The 15,906-nt window shown below is 41.3% G+C and overlaps 1 protein-coding gene across 2 annotated transcripts in view; it reads right to left on the reverse strand.

Annotated features, from left to right (window-relative positions):
• DCBLD2 (discoidin, CUB and LCCL domain containing 2) overlaps positions 1-13,812 on the reverse strand; it is a 44,904-nt gene extending 31,092 nt beyond the window's left edge. For both annotated transcript variants that reach the window (XM_063148260.1, XM_063148259.1), the window contains exon 1: positions 13,704-13,812. In XM_063148260.1, coding sequence (XP_063004330.1) covers positions 13,704-13,812 — 109 coding nt within the window. The remainder of the gene's footprint in view (positions 1-13,703) is intronic.
• Between the last annotated feature and the right edge of the window lie 2,094 nt (positions 13,813-15,906).

Here is a 15,906-nt window from a genome sequence, read left to right on the forward strand (position 1 = left end):
AGGTATGACTTGCTTAAATAGTATGCTGGCAAAAGGAGCCTACAAGGACAGGCTAGGCACAGCGAAAAGTGATTTACATGAGAAGTCTGTGAGAGGACTGTGTGCTCAGTGGTACATGATGCAGAAGCCCCTCTGATCTGCTGGCTAGGCTGATTCACAATGACAACTCATGCTCTGTGTCTTTGTTTGGCTGGCACATACAGGTTGCCCACTTCCCAAGACACAGCATTTACTTTACAATCTGCACCAACACGTTCTTAAAAATAAACACTGCTGTGCTTCAGTGCTTTAAGTGCTACACAACAGAAACAGATGATGAATAAATGAAAAAATAACACACAGACGGTCATGCAAAAAACACTATGACAATAAGCAATGGTCATGGTCAGGATGGGCTTCAAACCTTCTGGAACGTCTTCAAACTCCTCCCCACACTAGGACCACATGAAATTTCACAAGCCTCACATATGTCAACTAAGAGGCAAAAATATTGTCCAATCATACTAATAATTCACATGCTAAATTAACACTACACTCAACACTTCCCACTTCCTTTTCCAGTTCATAAATGAGACTGCATAGTCTAACCTGCAGATCCATGGTGGCAGCACCATCTTGCCTCTGGAGAGCAGCTGCCCCTCCCCTGCCCCACTCTCTGCTAGTGCTCACTGTACCCCTGTTGGGCTGCAGCCCAGGTTCCCATCCCAGCTGCCCTTTGCTGGGTCAAGGATGGGCATCGCCTACCAGCCAGTGGAGCCTGAGCAACGCAGGGGATGCAAGGTAGGGAGAGGGAAGAAACAGCAGCAGCCACAGGTAAAAATAGTTTTTGGTACCATGGAATCAACAGAAGCTGTCAAGGAGGAAGCTCCTGGTTTGGGTACCTGAACAAAAAAAAAAAAAAAAAAAAAAAAAAAAGAAGAAAGACTTATATATATTTCTAACCCTCTTTCCCTCTTTAAAGGTTGTCATCCAACTGATGAAACAGTCCCAATCCACATCTGTGCACCAGCAAGCTCCTTCTCCTGGTGTAGGTGGCATACAGTATCATCTTGATTTCTAACATTAATTTTCTAATCTAATTTCAAAATTACAGCGGGGACTATTTGGAGTTTCCCCATTTTGAATGACTTGGCGTCATTCTAGCATCATAAAGTTTAACACACAATCTGTTTTAAAAGGCACTTCATTCCTAATTTTGCCCTGTAGATATTCCATCAAAACAAAGATGTTGCTGCACTTCTGACCCTCTATGAATACAACCAATAAAATAAGCATTATGTATTACTGATTAACAAGATTATGAACTAGGAGATAGCAGAAAATTTGAATTTTTAAGTGCCAAATTTATCATTAGAAGTATAGTGAGAGCATGTAGGAGGTCAGTATGTGAAAACTCAGTCAGTAAAAACTGTCTGTGAACTTTATACTTCTCCATCAGTGTTGAAAGTGAAGGGAGACGACCCATCTTGTTGTTGATCAGCATCGACTCCGATTTATTGATCAAATCAGTCATCTTTTATAATAGTGTTAATTGACTTCATGTATATTGCAAAATCCGAGCTCACGATAGGTTACAGAGAAAACTCTAACCCCTCCTTTTGTTTACAATACCCGTGGTTGTTTATTGAAACCAAAATTAGTGTTCTCACTGTGATATGAAAAGTTCTCAAAACCTTCATATCTGTTCTCAAAACCTTCATATCTGTTCCCAGAGCAGCCAAAGACTGTTATGAGAAGACTGTCTGAGAATCCTGCTGTTTATAGAAAAGGTGCCTGAGAACCTAGTTATTCACAAAATCAAGCCTGGGAACTGCTGCTTCACAGTTGCCTTTTACCCCTCCATCAGCTGTATATTTTCATGGCCTCATTCTTTAAGCCATGCTTGAACCAGGCTCTCCACTTCCCCCGTTTTTTTTTTTCTCTTTTTGAGAAAGGAGGTTAGTTTGCCAAGTTTTGTCTATCATCCTACCAACCATATTTTGGATACAACTACAAAGACAAGGTAAAATAAGTACAAGCATTTAAAAGCACACTCAGTATCTCTATAAGGTTCCCAACAAATGCAAATCATAAAATAAACACCTAGCATAAATCAAACTTAACAGCACTTAAAGCACTTAAAATAATTTAAACTTAACAGACTTATTTGTAAATCATGTAAAATCACTTAAATCTAATAGAACTTTAACAAAATCAACTGACTTTAAATGCTACACAACTTAAACCAAATATAATTCAAACTTAACAGAATCTAACTTAACTTAAACCTAATATAATTTAATCTTAACAGTATTTAATTTTTAATGACACTTAATAGACAATCCAACTTCAACTACTTAACAACAAATAAAACTTATAAAAATAAAATATAGCATTTACTATAACTTACTTACAGGCCTGATTCTAAAATACTAAGCTAAAACAACTTTTTTCACGTGTTTGCTATAGCATTTCTATACCAAAAAGCACACTCATACAATCTCACTCATGCAATCAATCCAACACATCTTAACATTTTTAAATTTTTCAAAATACAGTTTTGGAGTCTGATGTTCCACCGATTAAAGTCTATGCTTCTGATGTTTAAAGTCTATGTTAATACAGGTGATATCAAGACAGCATAACCAATGCTGAGCCAAAATCGACCGAAATTTGTCTCCCGCATTCATTTACGCGCATTTCTCTTTCACAGTCTGCTGGGAAGAACAAAAGTCCCTTTGACTTAGGTGGAAAACGTCCTGATAGCCTTTGGTGTCGTTTGTTTATTATCACTGGTTTCCCGTTTGCAGCAGGGATCTTTTCTTTTGTTGACAGGAATCACATTTATTATGCTGTTAGGTCTCACGCTGAAGCTTTTGCCGGCTGCAGAGCGGAGGGAGAAGCACTCCCGCTGTAAAAGTGCTCTGGTCCCGCGGCGCTTGTGTCGGAGCAGGTGAAAAATCCCCCCCCCGCGCTGGGCTTTTTGTTTCGCAAGATTCATCGGCGGGCTGAATCACAGCGTGCGCTGCAGACACCGCTGGTTGGGTCGCTCCCCCCACAGCGGCGCGGCTCCCACAGCGGCGGCTCCGCTCCCGCACAGCGGCTCCGCTCTCCCTGCCACTGCCTCCGCTCCTGCCGCTACAGCGCAACATTTCAGGCGGTCGCTCGCCGCGGCTGCTCCCCATGGCGGAGCGCCCATGCCGAGTTTGGAGTAGCCCAGCGCCACAGGCGCCACGAGCTGCGGCCGCTGTCTTGCACTCAGAGACATAGTGAAACAGTGCACCGTACATCACCCGCCATGGCTTGCTTGGCTTCTTGGCAGTTTTATCACTCGCTAAACTAGCCTCCCATAATACATCACCAAATTCACGCCATTCCGTTAACTCGTAAACCATATGGGGTTTAAGGAAAACCCCTCCAGCATAGCCGTAAGTCCAAAGTCCTGTTAAATCCTTTTGCCAATCTACCCCCTTAACTTGCCTTTTTTGTAAAAAGACAGTCAATAATTCATATGCTGCTTGCCTTTCCATACCTAATTAATCAGCGCTGAACGCAGCCTCTTCAAGGTCGCGGCAGCACGCATCAGTCAGGCTCACCTTTACGATCACCTGAGGCACGACGCGTCTTCAGCTTCTTTTTGCGTTTCTGCCGTCCCGCTGCTTAGGACCTGACCCGTTTCTTCGCTTCTTCGTGGTACATTGCTGTATCACGTCGGAGAGGTCACCATTATGTTGAAAGCGAAGGGAGACGACCCATCTTGTTGTTGATCAGCATCGACTCCGATTTATTGATCAAATCAGTCATCTTTTATAATAGTGTTAATTGACTTCATGTATATTGCAAAATCCGAGCTCACGATAGGTTACAGAGAAAACTCTAACCCCTCCTTTTGTTTACAATACCCGTGGTTGTTTATTGAAACCAAAATTAGTGTTCTCACTGTGATATGAAAAGTTCTCAAAACCTTCATATCTGTTCTCAAAACCTTCATATCTGTTCCCAGAGCAGCCAAGGACTGTTATGAGAAGACTGTCTGAGAATCCTGCTGTTTATAGAAAAGGTGCCTGAGAACCTAGTTATTCACAAAATCAAGCCTGGGAACTGCTGCTTCACAGTTGCCTTTTACCCCTCCATCAGCTGTATATTTTCATGGCCTCATTCTTTAAGCCATGCTTGAACCAGGCTCTCCACACATCAGCTTTGCTGTACCTTCTTCCTAGCAAGAAGGAAATGATGCTTTATGTAGGAGGACTGGAGAACTTCTCTTTAAAAATGAAGATATAAAGTAATGGAAACGCTTTATTTTAAATTTTCAAATATATTTAGGAAAAAGACAAAAACTGATCATCACTAAACTTAGTACAAAAGTGTTCAAAAAAATTCAATTTAATGCATTCCTCTTTCTACTCTTGTGATAATGAGATGTATTTTGACACGTGTACACAATTGCCATAAAAATAGAATTTAACAGACAGTTTGGTTTAAGACTTCTTGGTTTATCACAAAACTCACAGATTTGCAAAAGAAAAATTGAGCACCAGCGGCTTCTTTGCACCACATTGAACAAGGCAAGATGTTTTTCTTCATATTTTAACCATTCTGGAGCCAAGTTAAAATAACCAGATATAGGCTTTAACTGGCTACAGTCCTGCTGAAGATGCAGCAGCTGCTAGCTGTGAAACCCTGTGTGGTCCTGAAGGCAACCATACATGCACAACATACTCAGCATACATGCTATAGCTCTGTAGTGCACTATCCTTTCAGAGGCTAAAGCTCTGAACTCTGAGGAGTAACCATGCAAAACTGCACCACTAATTCTTCTTTCCACTCAAGATCCTGAGGATCTTCCACCTGCCTCATTCCTGTAAGGTTTCTCTCCAGAAAAACCTCCATGTTTACATGCAAGTAGCTATACAAGTGGCTTGTCTTGCCAAGTCTAATTAAAACACTTTACACATTCTATTTTTGCATTTTTAATTTTATATCGGGGTAAAACTAAACAGAGATGTGGCACAACTGCTAAAATAGTTCATTGTTATCCTTCAACATCGAAAGCAGCAACTGGCACTGAAACAGGTACTCCTTCTACCCCAAACTGCAAGAATTTGCAATTAAGAGACCTGAAAAGATTTCCTCTTCGCAGTTAAGCAACATTTAGGTCTTATGATGGCCTGATCTAAGTTTAGGAAAATCACAAATGGATCGCTGAGGAGGAGGAGAGAAGGGTACTTAGGGACGAAAGTTAATTATCCTCTTGCACATCTGGAATAATTTTACAGAATATGTATACACAAATCTTGATTAAATGCCAGGTCACAATAAACAGTACTAGTGTGATGACTGACAGCATCACTCTGGGAAGCGTTTACACCATTCTCCTGTTTAGAAAACATGACAGAAGAACTATCTGCTCACAACCATTCTCAGAAGCATGTCAAGCTTTTCAAGTTCCCTTTTCCACCATTAGCAGTATTCACAAAGATGCATCATATTATTACCTCTGACAGCAATTAAAGTAAGGAAACAAGAAAATGAGAGGGGTTGCTTTAAACAAGTGGTTCCATCAGTAAAATCACTTTGGGGAAAAAAATTTAAGAGAATCCACGTGACCTCATGCACAATCCATCAAATTCCTGTAAGACTGACAAGCCGAAGATAAGTAGCTGGAAAGAATTGTCATTCTGATGGATAATATTCCAATCCTAGATAATAAAACCTCTTCCTTGAGCTAAAAGTATATTTAGAAAACTTCAATATCTGGGAGGGAGATTTAGAGGGGGGATTAACTAGTGAAGAAGTGAAGTGGAAAAGGGAGTGCTTAATAAAGCATATAGAGTGTCTGACCATTGATTTTATTTCCACTTTTCAGCCTATAAACAATGCATGATCTATGGAATGTGGTTAATAAGGCAGTCCCCTGTGATTTGTTGAAATGAGTTTTCACATAATGAAGAATGTTAAAACATTATACACTAATTTAAAACTTTTAATGAACAATGAAAAATGTTAACAAAATCAAATATTCCCACACAGAAAATAAAAAACCTTTGGTTTTTTTCTTTAATACTTAACAAAACCACTGTAGTACATTTTTGCCAATGAAAGAGAAACTATGGCATAAAGAAAATGCCAGAGAAATATTAAAAAATAAAAAGAAGCATTGAAGAACTACACAAATAAAAAACCTCTAGACACTCTCAAAAAGAAAAAAGCATCAAGTTTGAGCCTGTGTGATCCTAATTTATAAGTAATTTTGCACAATGATGGTTTCATAATGTAGTGAAGCGCAGAAAGGCCCTTGAAAGTTTGATTTCTTGTACACCTTGAGTACTTAAATTTGGCTAGTCACTATTCTAACGAAGGGGAATTCAGGAAGTTGCATTAAATTTCTTTCCAGAAAGTTTTCAGGCTTGAGCAAAGGCATCCTAAAAAAGACTTTCTAACTATTTCTAAAGCTACCATGCTTTAAACACCTGGAGAAGAAAACAAATAAAATACAAAAACAACCCCCCATCCCCACCCTATCTGCTTCTAAGACATTCTTAAAAACACATCTACTGGTATTGCTAGGAATGACACAACTGAGCTCACCAACTTGGTTTGGCTTCCACAACATTGACTAATGTGATAGCAATGTACACAACCATTGCAGCCGTGGTGCAGAACTGGGACCTCCTAACTGTGACACCACTCAAAAGCAAGAGGCGTTGGATACTCTCAGGACAGAAGTTAGCATTTTCAGTAAGGTACTGAGAACAGAGTATATTTACATATATCTTAAGATAGAGAATATAACAGAGTATATATATATATTAATATCAGTAGTCAATTAACTGTAGGGAAATAATGATTACCGGAGTCACAATGCGCAACATCTCTTGTACAGAGACAGTGACCAGGCCAATGCATCCTCCTCACATCAGCAAACACCAAAAACAAGCATGCCTGACATGTACATAGTCAGCCCTTGTTTACACATTTTCTACTTCCAGCAATCCTTTTTCTTCTAAAGAATGTACTTTTTTAGAAGCAACTGCCAAAGGCTGCTAAGAATCCTTGCACTTCTAATGGTTCGTGGACTTGCATTTCACATGGCTACTGCAAACATATTCCAGTTGTTTTATAGTTAGAGAGGTCACCTCAAATCAGTCTCACTGCAAACTTGCAACAAAATATGAGCTGTCACTTACTACAAAGATGAACACTTATATACTTGATTTTCAGGATGCAACTAAACACACCAAAATCAAAGAGACAACTAATCACTGAGCTTCACCAGTATCCACCAGCTGTGCTGGTTCAACCATACAGACTGCTAACTCAATGAAAATTATTTTTATTTTGATATTGACAGAGAAAAAAAGCATATAACCCAAACAGAAGCGAAAACTCCAAACACAGAGATTTTGAAGAAATGCCAACAGGAAGCATGCAAATGCCATAAGCAGTACCAACTGACTGTGTTACAATTCCATGATCCAATTGATTGTAATAGTGGGATATCTAAACAAGTACAAACTATCTGCTTTAATTTAATTTTTGCAGAGTTAGTAACCATAGAGAAATGTTATCCTCTTTCAACTCTTCACCAAATGAAACTAAGAGGTCATGCAGGGAAACACCAGAAGTTACATGCTAGAAAAGAAAGCATAGGTTAAACGCTTTTTACCCATTCAAGGGCTGGTGTTCAGGTTTTTGATTTTTTTTTCATGCACTAGACAAAAAAAATCCATCAACCAGAAACCATTTTCAAAATCTGTCTTATTCTGTGGTCCAAAGGTCAAGTCACTATCAAATTTTCAGGTATATTTTTTGTTTCAAATAACAAAGCATTCAGTTATAAAGCAACAAGCTCAAACCGACTACAAATAGCACAACTCAAGCCGTTTGCCTCCAGTAATGGATGGCAAAGGATGCTGTTTAGCAAAATTTGGTATTTCATTACTGCATTAATGAACAAGCTTCACAGATAACAATCCACCATTCTGTATAAAAAAAACCCAGGACTGAAAATTCTATCTTAATACTAAGTTACCACATGGCCTTTTACATCAATATTACTTCTGCTCTCCCTCTCCACCTCTCCGAACTTCAGTTTACAAATCCACACTCTGTGCTTGGACAGTGGTTTCAACTACACTGTTTTAAATGAAATGATGCTGAATGTTCCATAATATTTGATTTAGAGAAATTAATCTAACAGCAACTCAGTCAGAAAATGCAGGAGGGAAGGAAATACTTTGATTACAAAACAAATTCCAGGTTTTCCCAAAGCACAGGGTACAGTTATAAGAGAAGGGGTGACAAACAACAGGTTTTTTTAATGCCTTTCAAAATATGAATAAAATAACCAATATAGAAACATTTCACAATATGCAGAGCAGCAATTCTAACAAGGACTGCATTTGAACTGCTGACTATCTGCCCTATAAAAGCTGATGCATTCAAGGCAGCCCTTAACCAGTTGATGACTTAAACTACACAGAGCAGCAGTGATCGCATTAAAAAACCTAATGCATCATTTCCCACAGCACAAAGCAGGATTGCAGAATTGCAGAGAAACAAGATATCTATTTTTCTGTTATATTAATAAGGTAAGAAAACACTCCTGAAAACCTTGAAAGCTGAACATCTCCATACAGTAGCAGGAAAATAATTTGCTAGAAGGTCACTGGCTTGAGACAGTAACAGCATACAAGCTTCTGAAAGAACACTTACACTGCTTTTTTAACACCAGCTCAGATGCTTGATTTTTATAGCCACAGACATATAGTTTATATATAAAATCAACATATAAAATCTGCTTATATCCAAACTGCAGAACGTTCTCCTGAGCATGAGAGCTACAAAGGGTACTTACACAAAAGGGTGATTCCTGCATTCTTTACAGTAACTAGGCTAGCACGACCTCAACAGGCTTCCAGATGAGCTGGGCTGAACCAAGCCAGTACTGAGAGGCACCCTCCCAAAAAAGATGCTCTGCAGAACACATGGGTGCACGTTTTGCCTACCAGATTCCCACAGCCACTTCAAATAAGGCTCATTAACTGGAGGGGGAAAAATAATGTAACTGAGATTCTTGTTTTCAAGAGCAAAGAATATCCACTCTTGTTAGGTCTATACTTCCAGTACCGGCTTACTTCTCTTCAGGAAGTGCATTCTCCCACAAAATTCTTTACAGCACTGTTCCTCCTCTCTAAATCCATCTTCAAAGTGCAATGCTGGGAAGTTAAAAAAGAGCATCAGAAAACCTGAAAAAGCCTACTGTAACTTTGAGCCCTGGTCTTGAAAAAATTCTTCCATACTTCTCAACACAGGGATGAAAGGGATTTGGCTCAGCAGTCCTGCCTAAATGGTACCAATCCCTGAATCCTCAGGCTGCACAACTGCATCTTCAAAACATTTTGCACTCTTAAGTAAAACTGTCCCGTTAAAAAAGCGAAACAGTTCATTAGAGCACTGCCCTCCTCCTCATAAAACACTTAATCTAATGTTAATTTGAGGGACAATAAATCTGTCATGCAAAGATCTGAGGGTCTTTTTAATCAAAATAATTCCTTTTGGGTTTGACTGTGACTCCCTTTCTTCCAGAAAGGACAGCCAAGGACAACATATACAAAGAGTAGTGAGACACCACCCAATCTAATTTAGCAAGAATAGAAACTGGCACTTGTGTGCTTGGCAGCACATGGCAATCGCTCATGTGACAGACAGCTGTGTCGCAGTGCTTTGTATTCACATGCCCAGAGCTCTCTGCAGCAGAAAAAGACACACCTGCAATGGGCTGCCCCAGCAGCTGGAACTCTCATCAGCACCTGGCATAGCAGGAGATCATCTCTTCCAGGACCCTGAGGGAGAAGTTTCAGTCTCCCTCCATCTTGCTCAGCCGCTGGATATGCAGCTAGAGCCATCTTCTCTTTGCCTGATTGCTTCTCCCCAAACTACAGCTGACGGATCAGCACCTGCCCAGTTCTGGACTGGCCACAGCCCGAACCACCACTGCCTATTCCCTATGGGAGGGACAAGCAGAGGTGAGACCAGGAACGTTGTGGAGAGGAGAACACACCAAGGAACTGATGAGAAACAAGGAAAACACAAACGATCCACAAATACTGCGGCTGAGTCCCTGAACACAAGGCCATGGAAAACCATTTCAATGTGCACAGGGACATTAATTCTTCCAATTCAGTTTTCAGATGATGGTAACTCAGCACCAGACATTCAGAAATTCTATTTCTCTGCTACACCGCAGCAAATATTTTTAAGCTACAGTGGTTGAATCAGTTCTTTGCACTTTCTTCAACAAAGCTTGAGAATATAACAACACCCTGATGGGCTGTTGATTGTTTAGAACAAAATATGGGAATCTCATTCAAAAACAAGCATTCACTGCTAATTAAAAAAAAAAAACAAAACAGTAAATAAATCTGCTTCAAGCCACTAGGGATTCAGCTTCAGAATAAAAGGCCCTTTCTAACTTTAGGCATTTTTTCCCATTATATAGGTACATTGGTATCCACTTGGAATCCCAACAGATGGGTACCAAACTAATTTGTGTGGTAACCAAGTTCTTACTCTACAGACCCTACAAGCTTCATATCTTCAGAATTACTGACATGTTATTCAACTTCTACTTTGATGAAAGCTAAGCAACCATTCCTCCTCTAGCTGTGTTTTTCTAAATTAAAATAAAAGGTTAATGAACAGACCGTACCAAATTTATGTCAAGACCTAAACATCTGCTAAGAACACTTTCTCAGAATTCAATCCACAAAGAGCAGCAAGCTTATGTGCTGACTTGCTTTCATTCACACCTGCTTAATTACAAGAAAAACCAAAAAAATGCTCTAAGTACTTTTCAAATATCAATTTCCTTGCAACCAGAATCTATAATCACTACACAACTGTTTCAAAAATCACAAGAGCTGACTTGCACAGCCATCAGCTAGACAGTCTCCAAGGCACAAGATTATGAAATGCAGCACAAGGCACTTTTGAAGGTGTTAGAGCTAATACAAAATGCTCAGTTTTCGAAGATAGCAACACACTCAAGTTCAAGTCCTTGAACGAGGAATTCTGAATTACATAAATAATGATTTTAATGATAGACTGAAAAAATTTCACTTGAGTCCTACAAGATAATACAGTGGGCTAGTGTGAAAAACATATATTCACCACAGCAATACCTGCACTTTTTCATTTCTCAACTTGCTGCTGTCTGGAGAGGAGCACCATTTGACCCAATATTAAAAACAAGTTTCATGTTGACCAAAATAATGCTATTTTTAAATCAGTTCACACCAGAAAGGTGCTCTACAGAAAAGCATGTGAGAAATGAAAACACTATCTTCAGAAAAAGATTTAAATACCATGTCTAATGTGATGCTTGGAGCTGCTGAACAGTAGAAAAGAAAATGAACAATTACTAAGTAACAGAGGATCAGCCTTGCTAAGGTAATGAATGAAGCTAGGTTCCTACATATTATCACTCACTGTACTTTTATAAAAGAGCCTAAAAGCAACTTTAATTGTGGAATTTCCCAATACTTGGCTACTTTCATTGTCAATCAAGATATTCTCTTAGAAGCCTGATCATATATTTAATGCCCAAATTGAGTAGTAACTTTGTGCAGACCTTCAAGAGCTAGACAGCAGCTTCATTTCTATATGGGATTCCTTACCCAAATTGGAATTATGCCAGTATTTAGAGATACAGGACATGGGCTCTCCAACCTTCTGTAGAATAAGATAAATGAAAATATTTTGGCAAGGAAACAGCCCCTCACCAGCAGAACTCTTCTTAGAAACTCCAGCAGTTTCTCATATTGAAGCATTGAATTCAACGATACCAGAGTCCCCCACCTTACAACAAGCTCTGCTTTTGCTAGCAAATAAAATGAGGCTGGTCAATAGAAAGGTTCCCCTCCTACTCAAAAGTGCAACTTCTGAGCTAACTTTAGGCATTAACACTGCAACTTGAAGCTCTTCAGCAGTTACCCAAAGTACAGAAAGATGAAGTCTGACACATACCTAAAAGCCTGCTGTCCTCGCAAGCTCCTTTTCTTGCTGCATGGTCCCACCCCCTCTAACACATCCCTGACTAATCAGTGAGCCAGTTTGATTCAATCATCTGCACATAAATTATGACTCTTCCCTACCCCTACAGCTATTTCAGTCTTCTCCTAGAATAACAAACTCAGTCTGCTTACCAAAAGGTCACACAAGTGTCAGGTCAGCACAAGCATGATGCTCCTACACGATGAACGAACACCTTGCTGCTGCTTGTCTCATCCAGCAGCTACCTTCAAAAGACAGGCTATTAAAACAGTCCAATTTCCTCTCAAAAGCAAATGGGTCTTCTCCAGCTCCATTATAAATTACAGGAAAACAAACTCAGCTGTGTCAAATGCTTATTAGCATTTGTTTTGTAGGTGTATAGGAACATAAATGCAATCATCTGGAAATAAGAGGAAAAGGTCCACACAACTACCTTGCTCCATGGATGCAACACTGAGCTTCTCCCATTCAATTAATTAATTTTAATTAACTAAATGTTTAATTTAGATGCATAAACAATAAAGTGCATTTAGTTCCTATTTTCTTTGTGCATTTAAATGCAGCATTTCTGAAATTCAACCATATTTCCACCTCTGAGATAGAAAGAAAAAGTTATGTGCCAAAACAGTTTCTGAGGAGATCCGTTTCTGAAACGATGCAAGACCAGTGCAAGAATCAAGTGGAATTGACAACCACAAACCTGATCTTCCCAAACCCAGAAGTGAGTTTCAAGTTGCTGTTAAAACACTCACTCCCACCACTTTGTCCCAAGCACATGATCGAAGTGACAGTCACAGTGGCATCCTCTGATCTTCTGCCATGAAGTGACCAAATTGGGCCTCGTAATTTTCACAGTGCTAAAGCCTGGTCATTAATTCCAACCGAGGAGAAATCTCGTCGATTTCTCTAGACAAAAAAACCCCAAACTAAAACAAACAAACAAAAACCAAACAAACAAAAAAAAAACCACCAAAAACAAAAAACCAAACCCCCCCAAGCAAAAAACAAAACAAACCCACCAAAAAAACCACAAAACCTCCACCAAAAAAACCAACAAAACAACAACAAAAAACCAAACAAACAAAAAAACCCGAACTAAAAAAAAAAAAAAAAAAAAAAAAAACCCAAGCCAAAATAGCAAAACCCAACAACGCCTACTACTCTGTCACACGTTTCTCTCCTATATACTTTGCATATTCTCAGGCGACCGTAAGTTTCTTTTCACACCAAGCAGAATCTTTCCTTTATCCGCTGCTCGCTCACACCGAACACTCCACAGCCTGCAGAGAGGGTCACCCGCGGGCCGGGCGTGCCGACCCCACACAACCCCTGTCCTGCCCCAGCGCCCGGAACTGCCTCCACAGCCCCAGCTCTCCTCCGAGCCGCGGTCACGCCCCGCCCGGGTGAAGCCCTCCTTCCACCAGCTTCCCGTGGCAGTGCCAGAGCGGGAAGGAAAAAAATGTTTCTTGTTTAGTTTTGGTTTTGTTTTTTTGTTTAAAAACAGGGCTCTTCTCTCGTCCTTTGTGGGCCAGGCCGGGGACAGGTTCGGCGTGAAGAGCCATATGCCGAGAGGCGCCCCCTCCCAGCGGCAGAGCCCCGGAGGACTGGTTTTCCCTCCCCCGGCCGCCAAGGCTGAGGGGCTCGCCCGCCGCCGCGCTTGCACCCACCTTTCTGCGCCTCGGTGCCCAGCAGCAGCAGGAGAAGGAGGAGGCTGGGGCGGAGCAGCGAGGCCGCCCGCCGGGTCCCCGCGGGAAGCGGCCGCCCCGGCCTCACCATGCCCCGCGGCGTGGCCGGCGCGCCCAGCGATCCCAGGGCATCACGGGCTGCGGGGCGGCCGCGCTGGACCGCGTCTGAGCGCTGCGCTCCCGCCAGCCCGCCCGTCCCCTGCGGCCGCCCAACCGCTTCCGGGGGCGCACGGGACCGCCCCGCTTCCTGCCGCCCCCTCCGCCCCGCACGGCCGGGCCCAGGCGCTGCGGAGCCCCAGGCGGCGGGGGCGGCAGCGGCGTGGCCCCGCCGAGCGTGGGGCCCCTTCCGCTCCCGCCCTGAACCGCGCCCTCCCGGGCCGCTTGCGCGGGGCTTACGTCCCCAGACCGAGTCCCAGGGACCCAGCGCCTGAATTCCCGCTCTGTTCCACATCCGACCTCCTCTGCGAGCTGGCTACGAATATTTCCCTTTTTTGAGCTTTTTTCCCTTCTAGAAGTAGAGATTAAGACAAAATATCTGGGGAAAACTCAAATAAAAGCCCTTGGAAACACGAGTATTGCTGTTGTGAAAGGATAATAATAGTGCTCCCCACGCTAACGTGAATTCAGCTCTAGATGTGGGAGGGCTTGGCTTGTGTGAGCCATTGCAGCTTTAGCCCTTGTCCCCCAGCTTTTGAGCACACACCAGTGTGCAGCTGTTGCACTGTAGGACTTTAGGACGAAATTGTTCTCCACTTCTCCCAAACAGTTCTACATCACAGATACTGGTTCCTGGCTAGAAGTGTCCAGTGCTGGCTCCACCAAAATGGCAGGAAATCGTCTCAGGAGCCTGTTTTACCCAATCCACAGAGTTGCTTGAAGAAGTATTTTGATTATGTTTAGTAATTGTTTTAACATTACTATTCCTTATTAAGATGCTGAAAACTTAACTATGTCCAAGTGCATGCCTATAGCTTATTTAAGGCTTCATATAAGGGCTATTATAGCCTGTTGACAAAGAAACATGGAGGGCATTACCTTTCCTTCCTTGAGCGTATCATCCATACCACTTGTGCCAAATCTTAGAAGATTCCAGAACAGATCTGGATGCTCAGACTAAAGACAGCAGAATTTTGTTACACATATTTTGTTTGGCCCATAGTTGTGCCACAGCTACTAGAAGGTGGCTTCTCATATAATTAGGGAATTATAAGCCTTTTAGGAAACATGAGCATTTTAGAACATTTTATATTTTTCCTTTTTTTGAAACCTTTTAATGACATGGGAAGAGACCGCAATGAAAGCCAAGTCAAGGAAGTGTATTACAGATGAATCTTTTTAGTCATCTTGTAAGATGTAATAGCCACCAATACATCCTGCAACACATAATGGAAGGTGAATCAAAAATAATTTATATATGTTGCTTTGTCTTCCATTCACCAGACACAGAAGTTCATGCCATAGGTCACATGAAGCAGTTATATCACTATAATAACATCCTTTCTGTACTACAGGGATCACATTCCTAAGACTACCAGTCATTGGTGGTATTTGCTGTGTACTGGAAAAATCACTCCTTGAATAATTTATGACTTAATGGTGCCATGCATTAAGAGGAGCATCTGAACATGTTACATGTAATTCAGTAACAGTTCTAGTGGACCTGACAGAGGTTTCCTCCTGTGTTATCTTCTGTTGTAAAGGTAATTTGTGAACTTGATTTAGCTCTTCTAAATTTAGGCCAGATTTGCCTAATCATTCTTAGAAATGTATCCCAAAGCTACTTTCCCTGACTACAAATGGTTTTTGTGGACCCTAGCTTACATATTTTGCAAAGGGAGCACCACCATCCTGACAGAAAAAATAATAAACTATTAAAAGTTATACACCTCAAAAGACTCAAAGATTTATAGAATCTACAGAGCCCAAGGATTACCAATGCAATGGTTTGAAAGACTTGTCTTAATACATGGTTTTCATGTGCAATGTAAGAAATAAACAGGGCCAGGAGACTTCTCCTTTTTAATGCCTTTATTAAAAGTGATCAGCTCAGGATTGGGCGGCTCGACAGGTCTGCAGCGTCCGTCATCTCTCCCAGGGTGACTCAGAAGAGGAGGATATGCACAGCTCTATCCTCTAGGGGCAGGGCTGGGGGAATCCGGTCCTCGTGGGAGCCTTTAGGGTGTGA

The sequence above is a fragment of the Melospiza melodia genome, chromosome 2 (genome assembly GCF_035770615.1).
Source record: "Melospiza melodia melodia isolate bMelMel2 chromosome 2, bMelMel2.pri, whole genome shotgun sequence".
Classification (NCBI taxonomy): Eukaryota; Metazoa; Chordata; class Aves; order Passeriformes; family Passerellidae; genus Melospiza; species Melospiza melodia.